Source organism: Sinohyriopsis cumingii, chromosome 7 (genome assembly GCF_028554795.1).
Source record: "Sinohyriopsis cumingii isolate HCF-2022 chromosome 7, ASM2855479v2, whole genome shotgun sequence".
Lineage (NCBI taxonomy): Eukaryota > Metazoa > Mollusca > Bivalvia > Unionida > Unionidae > Sinohyriopsis > Sinohyriopsis cumingii.
The window spans coordinates 12426802-12441444 of record NC_142967.1 but is presented as its reverse complement, the minus strand read 5'-3'; the positions used below and the strand labels follow the sequence as shown (position 1 = coordinate 12441444).

The following is a 14643-nucleotide window of genomic DNA, read 5'->3' as shown; positions in this document are numbered from 1 at the left end:
ACATGTGCAAAAATAAAGCAAAACTTGACCCTTCCTCCCCTTGTACACATGCATATTTTTTTATTCACCCACCCCACCTGCGTACATACGCTTGATGCCCCCACCCCAAATTCCATAGAACGGCATATATTTAATCCATGCAGAAACCATAACGGATTAATAATATTAGCGTGTTAAATAAAACATATAGTCCACCGATGTTGAATGTCTGGCTGCATCAAAGAAATAAGCTGCGTAACTTTAAAGTTTGTCTAGTGTCCGCTAAAATTCGAACGCCTACTGAACCCAGTCAAACAGGTTACATATTAGACAAATTATTATAGAAGTTTCACACACACACCCCTTTTCCTATGCGTATGTACATTACCAGTAGACACCCCCCCCCATATGCAAGTGTATGCACCCATTCCCCCCGCCACGCATATGTATTAAATGGACAGCCCTTAACACTGTCAGTGGCCTTACCTGAGAAATGTGGCTTGATAGTTTTGTTTATAATCCTGCACCTCATCTCTGATCTTTCCTATCAACATATTCAGCTGCAAAAAAAGAAAATATCTGTTACAAAAACAAGTCATGTTTAACTAAATAAAAGTGTACATTTAACAAAACTGTATCTGTTAGGCATGCTTGAAGGCAGATATTTAAAAGTTTGTGCAAGGAAAAACTGACAGACATACAAGTACAGAATATTTTGGTACCCCCTCACTCATGAAGAACAGTTCATGTATAGCTGTCTGGCTGATTGGAAAGGTAACTTGTGTATGGTTCCTGCACATTTCAGTCAAAATCATACTATGATGAAAATGTGTTCCCATGATGCATTATCACTATTTTAACATGGGTACAGTATGAAGAATCTCACTAATTTAACATAGGCACAGTGTATATGGAGAATCTCATTATTTTAACATAGGCACAGTGTATATGGAGAATCTCATTATTTTAACATAGGCACAGTGTATATGGAAAATCTCATTATTTTAACATAGGCACAGTGTATATGGAGAATCTCATTATTTTAACATAGGCACAGTGTATATGGAGAATCTCATTATTTTAACATAGGCACAGTGTATATGGAGAATCTCATTATTTTAACATAGGCACAGTGTATATGGAGAATCTCATTACTTTAACATAGGCACAGTATATATGGAGAATCTCATTATTTTAACAAAGGCACAGTATATATGCAGAAACTCATTATTTAACCATAGGCACAGTATATATACATACAAATCCTTAAATTAACATTGGCACAGTGTATATGGAGAATCTCGCTATTTCAACATAGGCACAGTATACATGCAGAATCTTGCTATTTTAGCATAGGCACTGTATACATGCAGGATCTCGCTATTTTAACATAGGCACAGTATACATTCAGGATCTCGCTATTTTAACATAGGCACTGTATACATTCAGGATCTCGCTATTTTAACATAGGCACAGTATACATTCAGGATCTCGCTATTTTAACATAGGCACAGTATATCTGCAGAATCTTGCAATTTTAACATAGGCACAGTATACATGCAGAATCTTGCTATTTTAACATAGGCACAGTATACATGCATAATCTTGCTATTTTAACATAGGCACAGTATATCTGCAGAATCTTGCTATTTTAACATAGGCACAGTATACATGCATAATCTTGCTATTTTAACATAGGCACAGTATATATGCAGAATCTCTTGTTATTTTAACATGGCACAGTATACATGCATAATCTTGCTATTTTAACATGGCACAGTATATCTGCAGAATCTTGCTATTTTAACATAGGCACAGTATACATGCATAATCTTGCTATTTTAACATGGCACAGTGTATCTGCAGAATCTTGCTATTTTAACATAGGCACAGTATACATGCAGAATCTCTTGCTATTTTAACATAGGCACAGTATACGTGCAGAATCTCTTGTTATTTTAACATAGGCACAGTATATCTGCAGAATCTTGCTATTTTAACATAGGCACAGCATATTCCCAGAATCTCATTATTTGGAAATAGGTACTGTGTATGTGCAGAATCTCTTATTATTTAACATAGGCACAGAACATTTGCTGAAACATATTATCATAACACAGACATAGGCATACATGCTGAAACTCATTATTTTAATAAAGAAAGAGTGTACATGTAGAATCTCATTATTTTAACATAGGAAGAGTGTACATGTAGAATCTCATTATTTTAATACAGGAAAAGTGTATGTGCAGATTCTTTTATTTAACATAGCCTTTACAGAATTGCAGCATTTACTGCAAGTGCATTACATACATTACTTATGCTGATCAAATACTGCATCTGTGCTGTAATATTGTATTTCAAGTATCAACACCCATCTATGCTGATTTCCAGCATGGACTTGTTATCATGCTGAATATGTATGATTCAGTCATGCTGAACCAACTTTGAAAATATCAAAACAATGCTTTTTCCGACATGAATTGCTAGCATACAAAATGTACATGCTGCAGACATGCTGAATAGATATTGACAATTCACAACAATATTGTGTTCCAGCACGTACTACTAAAATGCTAAATATACACACTGCAATCACACTGAATTTACTTAGTACATGGAAAAATTTAGCAATTTGTTCTGTTTTACCTTAGACTCAAACAGAAAATGCTGCAGTTGTGATGTGAAAACTTTAATCATTTCTGACGGTGAGATAAATAAATGTTGCAACATGCTGCAGCTATGCTGTATTCACTCTGATATAAAATCTAAAAGATGATGCAATTTCAAAATATTATATACAAAAGTTTTTCTTTTCTTCACTAAAATGGGTGTAATGTACTTCATTATATATTATTAGCTTTTTGAAAAATTATATTTGCAAACCATTTCTATCCCAACAGCAGTACCACAAAAATGATTATAATACTTTGACATAGTAAAAGCCAATATTTTATCACCAGATTATAGAAATAATGCTGACTTATTAAACAGCTTTGTTTCTTGAATGAAACAAAGTAAGAAAATGGGGGTGGGGCTTATTGATTATATTCGGCTAGATTTTCACTCAGTCTTTAACTTTATGGTTCAGGGTAACAAAGAAATCTCAAGGAAATTAGTGATACTATAGTATCTATCAGTGCCTGAAACAAGTACAGGGATCTCTTATCATTTATCAAGACTGTTTTTATCTGCAAGTGTGCTGATTTCTGGATATGATGGAACTTGCATGACTTTCTTCACATAAGAAACATTACAATCATAAGTCTTGGAAATTCTATAATGGTAGTAAGAAAATGTCAAAATATCCAAGCAAGACAAAAATCCTTGTGAAAGGGACTGATGCCAAAACCCATGAATATACCAATTACTACTTCTGTTCATTATGAGAAGCACACTGTCACCAAGAGAGATCTCGCAAATGCCAGAATCAATGTTGATACAAGTTGCTGGAGTTTCAACTTCTCAAGGAAAGTATACTCCATCTATATTTCCAACTTGTCTCTCTTTCTATTTCAACAAAGTTCTGCCTTTACAATTTCTGCCACACTTTGTCACCTTTACACAATTAATTGTACTTAGGTACTTGACAGGTAGCCTATACAACTTCACAAATAAGCTTGGGCTCCACTTTTTTTGTTAATGTGCAAGTCCCTGAGATCTACAGAAAACTCTAAATGTATCAGGAGCATTGATACATCCATGTGACATAAGAGGAGAACATTAAAAATGCTGCTATACTGTTATTTATGCTTTTTGAAATACTGATATGTAGCATGGTTCCAACATTACACTGGTGACCAAGGCTGATTTGCAGCACTGATGTCCAGCATGGCTACAGCATAACAGAGTACAAGTTGGACACTCATGCTGTCACCATGCTGATTACCAATACTGTTGGTCTTCTACAGGTGACTGCAGCATAAATGAAGCATAATTTATACAAATGAAACATGCTGCAAAAATGCTGACCACAAACAAATCTAACAAAATAGGGTATGATTAGGTAACTCATGCTGCCACCATTCTGGTAATCTATGCTTTTATGCAGCAGGTATGCATCATGGTTCCAACATAATATATGATTTGACCAATCATTCTGCCATGACGTGGGTGACCTATGCTACTTTGCAACACTGATGTCCAGCATTGTTACAGCATAACAGTGTAGGACTAGGACACTCAACCAATATACTGGTTACCTATGCTGTTACTTGTCTGCAGACTGATTGCAGAATGAAAATGGCATAAATTAAATAATCACAGTATGAATGGGGCATATTTTTATAACTGAAACATACTGCAATCATGCTGTTTGGAGAAAGTGAAGCAAGTTTGTTCCAGTATTACTGCAAAACTGTTGTAAGCATACAAGAAAAAGCTGGCATTTTCTACTGCAAGCATGCTACTCTTGTTCTGGAAATAAACCTACTGCCAATTCACAGGTAGGCATGATATACATGTATAAATTCTTGTTATATTAACATAGGTACAGGATACATAATTGTTCTTATTTTCAAACTGGCAAAGAATATGTGCAGAATTTCTTGTTATTTTAACATGAACATGGGTCACTGATTGATTGTCATTATCAGTCAGTGGAATTTTTAAAGAATCTTGCTCTCTTCCTCATCAGCCTCAAATTGGATACTAAAGGTTGCCAACAGTTGTACATTTCATATTTGGCAAACACAGCTGATGCTTCAGCGAGTCTGAATCAACAGCATCCTAACCCCAAGGATTGCTGCATTTCTCTCATACATAATCATAGGCAAAATATAGATTTTGCCATATATTATTGATATTATGATGTATTAGGTAGCAATAACAATTAGACAGGATTACAACATTCATTAGAACATACCAAAAGGTTTCAAACCTAAGACTTCACTTCTATGTTTAGACACACCCAATATTAAGCTATGGCAAACACAACAAACTTAGGATGATAGTGAATGCTGTGCTATGAGATTCTCCATTCTGATCACCACCACAAACACCAGCACCTGAAGGCCAAGACCAGCTACCTTGTCAAAAGAACCATATGTACATTATATGAAACAAAAAAAAGAAAATCAAGAATGATAATACAGCAAATACAACATGATGGAGTAGGCCTAGAGGAAGCTGAACAGTTCACCTATCTTGTGAGCGTCTTGACCAATGGAAGGGCCAACATCAGAAACAGAAATGGGAAAGCCATACAATCATTTTACACCCTGAAATTGGCATGGTGCTAATCATCCCTTTCTATAGGGAACAAGATCTAATAGTTCAACAAACAAAAAGCCTGTCCTGCTCTATAGTTAAGAGACCTGAAGGGTGACGACCTCCAATAAACTGACATCCTCTGTGAAAAGCTGCCTCCACCACCTCCTCAACATCTAGTGGCCAGAGAGGATCCATAACACCAACTTGTGGGAATCCACCAGTCAGATGACTATGTACTAAGAAATTTCCAGAAGGAAATGGGGGTGAATTGGGATAAACACTGAGAAAGACCACCAAAATAAATCACTGGGTAGGCTCTAACATGGAACCTCCAAGGTAAGAGAAAGGTTGGAAGACCAATGAAGATCAAGTATGCCAGAAAAATGTGAGCTGAACTGAAGACAACAGTGTTGAACCAGGTGAACTTGTGAGATGTAGTCAAGGCCCTGTGCCCTCATGGGTGCAGAGAGGCATAAGAAAAAGTGTTTTTCTGTGGCAACACAACAAACCTATCATGATCTTGAATGCTCTCCTACGAGTTTCCCCATTGCCAGCATTATCACTTTTTTGTTTTGTATTTGTTCAGGACTATGGTTTTACATTATCAAAGTAATAGACTCCTCATTATTGGAGAACTGTGTCTCTTTTGTTCAAAAGATCCTACACAGAACTCTGATCATGTCTTTAATATGCAGTAAAACTTCTCTTAGACAATTTCTGAAATGAAACCATTCCCCAATAAATACCCAGTTAGATCATTCTCATTTATGATGCAAGAGACTGCATCCTCTGAAATCAGTTCATTTCCCAAATCAAACCTATAGTCCCTAATTAAAGCAATGGTGTGAAGAACAACATTGTACTATGTATGGCTATGTTCAGTTATACCAGTCTAGGACTGAGGTCCATATCCCACTGACTCTGTCTCAGCTCATCCATTGCTACTGTTTTGTGAGTCTCATAGACAACAGGGAACACTGACTGAAAGGGAAAGGAAACCTTGTATATATTAAGTGAAAAAGAAAAAGCATGTGATACATTTAACATATTACAAGACTGTACCCATTTCAAATTGAAATTATGAACAAAGATAAAGCTGCTCACAGGGAGTGGAATTTATCTCTAATCAATGAATGTCAAAGTCTGTACACAGTGGCCCCTAACCACAAATCCCCTCAGTAAACTGTAGTCTCTTTTATACTAAGTTAAGGCCATGGATTCCATTAAATTGGCAATTATATTTTATCTTTACTATTTAACTTATTTCACTGTATTTAAGATCTCCAAAACCAATTATGATCTCTCTGTCTCTGTGTTAATGACACATCTTTATTGGAACATCCCTCAGTATAAGGGTCTCTAATTTATAACACTGGTAACTTTTATAGCTCCCATGCAGTGTTATAATGAAGGGGTACTGCAGGTTATTAAAAACCCATTTAGGATTCACAGGACAGATAGCTGCAAAAACTTTGCCTTGGAACAATAGTTGCCAAGTGATGTTGCTGGTTATTATGTGACAGAATGGCATATTACAATTGTATAACACTACATAATGCTAATAGATAAGTGATTTTACTGGTTATTACACCACTCCCTCCAGAACTTGAGCCCTGATAACTAGCAAACCCGCTTATAACACAGGGTCAGGCATGGGTCCCATTTTTTTAACCCACCTCCCCAAAACTGATCCCTATTTGTTAAATTTAAAGAAAATCATGATCAAATTTGGTAACTGAAACTTTGATATACCGTATTTGCCCGCCTATAGGACGATACTTTTTAACCAAAAAATCTTAGCTTCGTCTTATACTCTGAATCAACTTATATATGGATTATGCCATCCAAATTGCTTTATCATATATTTCGTATGGAAAATAATTCTTCAAGAGTACGAAAAATAATGTGCAAAAAATATATCATTTTGGGGAAGAGATCGTGGATGAATAATATAGGATCCCACACTGAGTATTTTAGACAATTACATGATCATTAATATTACAAATTAACATTCATCAGATGTAATTGCACTAAAGCAGCATGCACCAGTAATGTACATTGTAATATATGTTGTTTAAATTTGATTACATATATGTGCATTAGAATTTACAATTTAGAAGATAAATAACCATCACAAAGACATATTCCATCAATTTTCTTCTTGCACCTAATGATCAAATAATATGTATGCCCCACTGAGAGACAGACAGACAAACAGAGATGTATTCATGACTGTAATTCTGTGTTGTTCACTTACCAGATAACTGATTTTACTTGTGTACAAGTGCAGTACCATATTCCATTATCAATTAATACCACTAGGTAAGCAATTCCTTCTAGTTTTTGTTTCCACTTATATTATTAAAAGAATCACATGGTTTTGTAGTGGTATTTACATGCTAATTAAATATGCTATGGCTGTATTCAGTCATTCCAAGATAACACCTGTTTGAGGTCAAGATTCTGCAGACCAGAGTAGATTAGCAAGGCTACCAATAGGGAAATGAGGCTACCCATGGGTATTATGAATACCATGCCATATAGTTAAAGGATATGCCAGGTGGTTACTATTGTAAATTTCTCAGCCAATGACATTTTTGAACTTGCCGATGGAACCAACAGCAATTTAAAGTACATCTAGCATGAGCAAAGATCAAATACAATTGCCGCCCAAGTACAGGTAGAGTATATGCACTTTAAACAAAATCTTATTTGTTAGGAATGGAAAGGTTGTGATACTTGCAAAGAAAATTAGACAGCAGGCAAAATGGTCATTCTTGGGATTTAACCTAATGGAGACTATATGGATATAACTGTTGTGAATATTTAAACATTGCAGGAGTATGGTATGTATTTTCATAGTTTACATTTGCTGTTTCATTTAATAATGTTTTCTCTCTTTGGCAAAAGCTTCAGCAACATGGGGGCAATTAGTAAATAAAAGAACAAATATCCACGAAGAGCTGAACTTTCTCTCTTTCTGTCTCTCTCTCTCTCATATATCGGACCATATTTGATTTTGATCACGAGATGCAAAATGAAAAATGCAATGGAATACATATAAATCCCTCTCTCAGTATCTCTCTTCCCCTCCCCCCACCCACCACCTCTCGAAAATGCATTTTAGTATTTATGATGCAATTTCCCTATTGCTGGTAATCTGAAATAGTATAGTGTTATTTTTAATATTTATGAAACCAGAAGTTATTATAGTTTAATTCCACACAGCTTTGCAAGTTTTATCCTATCTGTAACTCAATAAATTTTTGGGTCTGCATCATTGTATGTAGCTAAAAGTACATGTTTAAAATACTTCTTGTGAAATAAATTAGGTATTTTTAGTTACATTTAATGATCCTGACTGGAAAGGTTACTGAGTTGCAGGTAGGAAAAAATGTGCAATGCTGTGTGGAACGAAGTGAAAAACAATCTGAGGTGTTGATCTGGCATTGTCTTATACTCAGCATAAACTTGTATAAGGATGAGGGATGGAAAATTTGCCAAATTTACTGATTCAACTTATACTATGCATCCACTTATAGGCTGGCAAATACGGTACTGCTCATTTTATCATTGAAAACGGTAGATAGAACCTGGAAATTTTAATCAACATTATGAAATTATCAACTTTTAATAAGAAGTATATTTTTGTTTTTTTAAACACATGAACAAACATATTTGGCAAAAATAAATTTAGCAATCCATCTTATCTGTCTCATTGTTGCCACACATTTTAATGACAGCATGCAGAAGTTAAGAATTTTTCATTTATACCAAATGACATTATTACTTCTGAAGTTGAACATCTATTAACAGAAACATATTGGATTCAAAGTTTGGATATGTCTATCCAGAAGGTTTAAATTCTAAAATTATGTAAAAAGTTATGTATGAAAATTCATTTATTGATAAGTAATATTTAAACAATTCTACATTTTAAAGGAAAATAAAACTGTTTGTCTCTATCTTTTTACATATGTTCTACCATCAATTTTCAATAGAGGCATGTGTATCTTAATGATCTAGTTTTGCATACCTTTTAATGTCAGCATATAAATTTGTAGCCATGGTTCATGCCATGACATCACTGTGTTTATAACATTTGTTTCCTAGAAACCATACAGGTTTCATGACGTAAACAATGAACTGAATTCAGCCTGAATATGCAATCAAGCAAACCTTGTCATAGATTTTATGTGTTGGTGTTGTTTACATTAAAGATTTTGCACACAAGACTCACCTAAGAGGACTAAAAATTATCATGGCCAACCTTTAAAGAATAAACCCCTGAAAAATTGTTTAACTTTACTGAATACTAAACAAAATTCACCTTGATTTTCTTGATAATCTTTTAAATATCTACATCTGAAAGAAATGTGAAAGCACCAGTATAACAGTGTAATTAAGAAAACCTGGGCATTCTTGAAAGAAATGTTATTAAAAAGCAAAACAATTAAAAAACCTGATTTTTTTCCTATTACTTACAATCAGTGAGACAGGTGGTCATGTCATCCCACATAAAGTTCCTCAATGCTAGTGAGATTCAGCTTGATAGCTTTGCCTATCTTGTTTCGGTACTTGTTTTTAATTGAAATGAGTGAAGACAAATCATTTTCACAAGAATAAGATGAAGCAAAAGATGTCTAAGGCTGCATCAAACATATCCTTGTAAACCACTCAAATGCATAGAAAAATGGATCACATCTGCATTGCTGGATTGCATTTTAATTTTACCATCACATGACAGTTTCATCAAATTTTCCTTCGATTTTAGCATTAGACTTTTGGCAGGCTCAAAACACAGAAACAGATCATGGACATAAATATACTCATTTCAGGGAAATAACTGAAATTGCTTCCTTAGTGATGTCCAGTAGGCCAAAACACAGTTCAAAGAAATCAGAGGGTAAAGTAATATCAGTTTCAGTCAAGAAAGTCTGAGAGTTTCCTCATGAATCCTTGAACTTTATCATAAGCAGTAAACAGAGTCAGAGACAGACCTGAAGTCCCGGGTTGATGTCATTAACCTTGGAAACAATGTCTGCAAGATAAATCAGTGTAGCCAACCATGGTGCATCCAAGAGCCATATAACATATTGTTTGTCATGGTCTTTCTAAAACAACAAAATTTCTTGGCAAGTGAGAGCCAATGAACCACAATATGCAGTTGCTTGTGTTCACTTCATATTTCATTACAAATCACTGAAAATATTCTGGATTTAAATGGCTCTGCATGTATGAAATTCAGTGGAAAGTAGAGAGAAGTTGGACGGTACCAACTTTTATGTGCCAGATCTATCTAGTGATTTTGCCTTTAACAAATATTGGCTAATATCGATCAAAATGATGCTACTGATGTTTATATTGCAATAAATTAAAATCCAATATTATTTTTCACTTATCTTGTAAATGTGATGGCAAAATTTTAGACAAAAGTCAAGAAATAACGGAAACATAATTATATATCTATGCAACTGCTGAAGCAAATAATTAATAATTCCTCCAGAGATATGGTATCAGAGCTTACTTGAACAATTTTTTGTAGCTTTACTTTTAGGGGCTCCTCAGCACGCATCAATAGGTAGGTCTTGGCCTGGAGGGTCACCGACAGGAGATCAATTAAGGCTTCTGAAAAAGAAAGACTGTAAAATCGACAACTGGCCTCTTGTAAGAAAGTACAGCTCAATCATTCAAAGGTAACTTTTTACAAAATTCTGTGATTGTACAAGAACTCCATCAATAGTTAATATTCCAGTGTCTAAAAAAAGCATTTTAAAAAATAACTGACCTACTTTTCATGCAATGGACAAGTATCCAAACAAAAGCATTTATTCCTCTAGTTTCAGCTGCTACTCATGAATGGCACATGCAACACCAACTAAACCAAATGAATGAATAAACACTGGTTCAGTCTCAGACATCCCAGTGACCTTCTTGTGGTAGAAAGGAGTAGCACTCCTAGAGACACATGCAGCCATTATGTTTCTTAGCCCAATCATAAACAGAATTGGAATAGAAAGAAAAGAGCATTTTAGAGATGAAACATCCCTCCCAGACCCCTCCTTTTGCAAAGACTCCAACTAAAGTTACATTATGGTCCAGCAATGTTTATTTGTTAATACTAGTCATGCTAGAAATCTGTGGTGCAGGACTCTAAATTCATATAATACTTATATACCAGTTAGTTTCTATAGTAAAAATAATGGAAATTCTAAATATCAAAAGGCACCTCTATGCAACATGCTTGACATGTGTACCAAATTTAGTTGACAATATCTTGAGTTATGCTCCAGAAACAAAAATGTTTATAGACCGACAGACTGATGAAAATAGCAATGTCTGTATCTCACTGTATTACATACAAAAAATATCCCACTTTAATAGCTTACTTATTAGCACATGGTAAATGCAAGTTTTCATTGCTTACACAACATGGTTGACAAATAGGAAATGTTTCAATTTGTTTGAATGTCTTCACAGCCTCCAGTTATGCTCCAGAAATTAAAATGTTTACTGACAGATGGATAATGCACAAAGTGATAGATATATCCCCCTAAATTATATAATAAAGGAAATCTTTCCATGCCTCAGCCCTTAGCTTTCCTTTAGGAAGAATTAAAATATCAAACATTTTAATAAAACCTTGTACACACCATGTTTTGTGGCTATTGACCAAAAAAGCTAGACTCATGTGAAATTGATGGCACAGGACTGTTAGGTTCTAATTGGAGGACAAATGTTGTAATTTCTAGTTAAAGTAAGTTTAAGGTATGCAATTACCTGCAAAGATCATGAAAGACTGACAGGAAACAATATCATAAAGGTTGCATGAAATGCAGTGTTTGTCAGTGAATGGAGTTAATGATGATGCAACTTGCTATTTAATCAGGCAAGATAGGTAACCCTACCATACCATATTCATGGTACAACATTAAGCAGATATGAGGACCCAAGCACACAATACTGCTGATACAACTTGCTATTTAAGCCGGTGAGAAAGGAAACCCTAGCATACCATATTTATGATGCAATTAGTTATTTAAACATGTAACCATAGCATACATGATGCAACTTGCTATTTAAGTATATGAGAGAGGAAGCCCTAGCATTCCATATTCATGTAGCAACTTGCTATTTAAGCAAGTGCCACAGGAAACCCTAGCATACCATATTCATGAGGAAATTTGCTATTTAAGCATGTGAGAGAGGAAACCTTAGCATACCATATGCATTAGGCAACTTGCTATTTAAACATGTGAGATGAAACCCTAGCATACATGATGCTACTTGCTATTTAAGTAGGCATGAGAGGAAACCTTAGCATACCATATTCATGAGGCAACTTGCTATTTAAGCAAGTGACAGAGGAAGCCCTAGCATACCATATTCATGAGTCAACTTGCTATTTAAGCAAGTGACATAGGAAGCCCTAGCATACCATAAATTATCATGAGACAACTTGCTATTTAAGTAGGCATGAGAGGAATCCTTAGCATACCATATTCATCAGGCAACTTGCTATTTAATTAAGTGAGAAACGAAACCCTAGCATACCTTATTCATGATGCAACTTGCTATTTACACAAGTGATAGAAGAAAACCTATCATACCAAATTCAAGAGGAAACTTGCAATTTAAGCATGTGAGAGACGAAATCCTATCATACCATATTCATGAGGAAACTTGCTATTTAAGCATGTGAGAGAGGAAATCCTAGCATACCAAATTCATGAGGAAACTTGCAATTTAAGCATGTGAGAGAAGAAATAAAAGCATACCAAGATGCACAACATCAGGTATATGATATTATTATATGCTCATTTTTTTCCCTGTTAACTTTACATTGTCGGAATCATTCAGTATTCCCCGACACTGAACGCGCGCGACAATGCACATATAGCATTCACGTGAATAATGGAACTACTTTCTATTGTAAACAAACAATGACGCAGACACCAGCACTTTTGATTTGTAAACAAATCATATACACTCACATAAGAGGCTCTTTACATTGTGGTTATTTAAATTTGTTTCTGAATGAACTAAAACATGTTTCGTGGACTGCAAAAAAAAAAAAAAACCAGCTGTTTTGGCACATTCCGCGTTGATACAATGTTACGGATTTAGGCTAGCTACATTATATAAAAGACGGACGGTTATGTCCTTACAAACAACATACAAGTGACAACGAATATACTGTATTCTTTATCTGGTGATAAGAATGGCAAAATAAAATATACTTACAGTTTTACATCCTGAATTTCCTCAAAATGTTTTTTCTTAATTCTGCAAATCCGAATTACATGAGCCATGTCATAGGTTTTCAATCTGGATTACACATTTCGAAAGTGTGTTGTAATTTTGATGATAAGTGCAATTGCATACTCCTTACTGCACTCAAAATGAAATACACATTAAATTCCATAGCGTCTTTTTGAAAATTGCAATTGAAAGACTTCATATTTTCCCACATGATGATTTCAAACATTCAACGACAGAAACAGAAACACATTTGCAGACGTAAACACGCTTCTCCCGCGCCACTTCAATCTGATGTATTTCATGTATAATTTGCACAGATGAATCCAGTCCAAAATCACAAACCTTCGTCGAATCGAAACAAAATACCAAAATAGTCGTTGCAATGTGCATTCATTCACAATATGACTGCAAATTTCAATTTTAACTAGACACGCCATTTTCTTTCGAAAGTTATATCGACTGCGCGACTAAGTTCAAATTTATCTGGGCGGAGCTATGTGCGCATTAATAATGATGTCATTTTGTAATGTCAAAACTGCGCTTGTGTATTTAGTTTGGAATACGGCATTCATTCATTTACAATGTTTCTTATAGTGTATTTTGTTTATATAATTAAACCTTAGGTAGAATAAAAAAAATGAACATATAATAAAAAGGTTACTGCATTTGTATGGGAAAATATGAACTCGTTTTGTCCGATATACTGCACTCACAAGTTCGTGCAGTATTCGTTCTGAAAACTCATTCATATTTTCCCATACAAATGCAGTAATCTATAAATATTACATCATAGCTAGAGTTGAATATAGCAAATGATATAGAACATATATGACTTGAAGCACAATAAGACAGAATCCTAATGTTGATATCACCAGTACTGTCATCACCAATAATGTATGCCTATGTCTTGCCATTCACAGGCAAGAAAATCAATAAGTTGATCAATCAATGGAGGCAAAAAGAAAGAACAGAAAGATATATAAATAATATTCAATGGCTTCTTACCAAGACCTTCCTTGAGTATGCTGGCAGAAAACAACTTTTTCATCTTTTGAAGAGCATCAGATGCTCTGGCATCAAGTGTGGACAAGGTCTCTTCTAACAATGAAAACTGAAAGAATATGATTGTTGAAAATATGCAATTAATTAGAAAAGATCAAAGTCTTCAGCAGAATGATTTGTCACAAAGTT

The 14643-nt window shown here is 34.7% G+C and overlaps 1 protein-coding gene across 1 annotated transcript in view; it reads right to left on the bottom strand.

The window, feature by feature from the left end:
• The window catches only part of LOC149794746 (uncharacterized), a 159799-nt gene that overhangs the window by 94437 nt on the left and 50719 nt on the right, over positions 1-14643 (bottom strand). The window contains exons 13-16 of the mRNA XM_089966230.1: positions 14458-14563; positions 10718-10818; positions 6079-6171; positions 466-539 (exon numbers count right to left, since the gene is read on the bottom strand). Of these exons, the coding sequence (XP_089822356.1) occupies positions 466-539; positions 6079-6171; positions 10718-10818; positions 14458-14563 (374 nt within the window). The remainder of the gene's footprint in view (positions 1-465; positions 540-6078; positions 6172-10717; positions 10819-14457; positions 14564-14643) is intronic.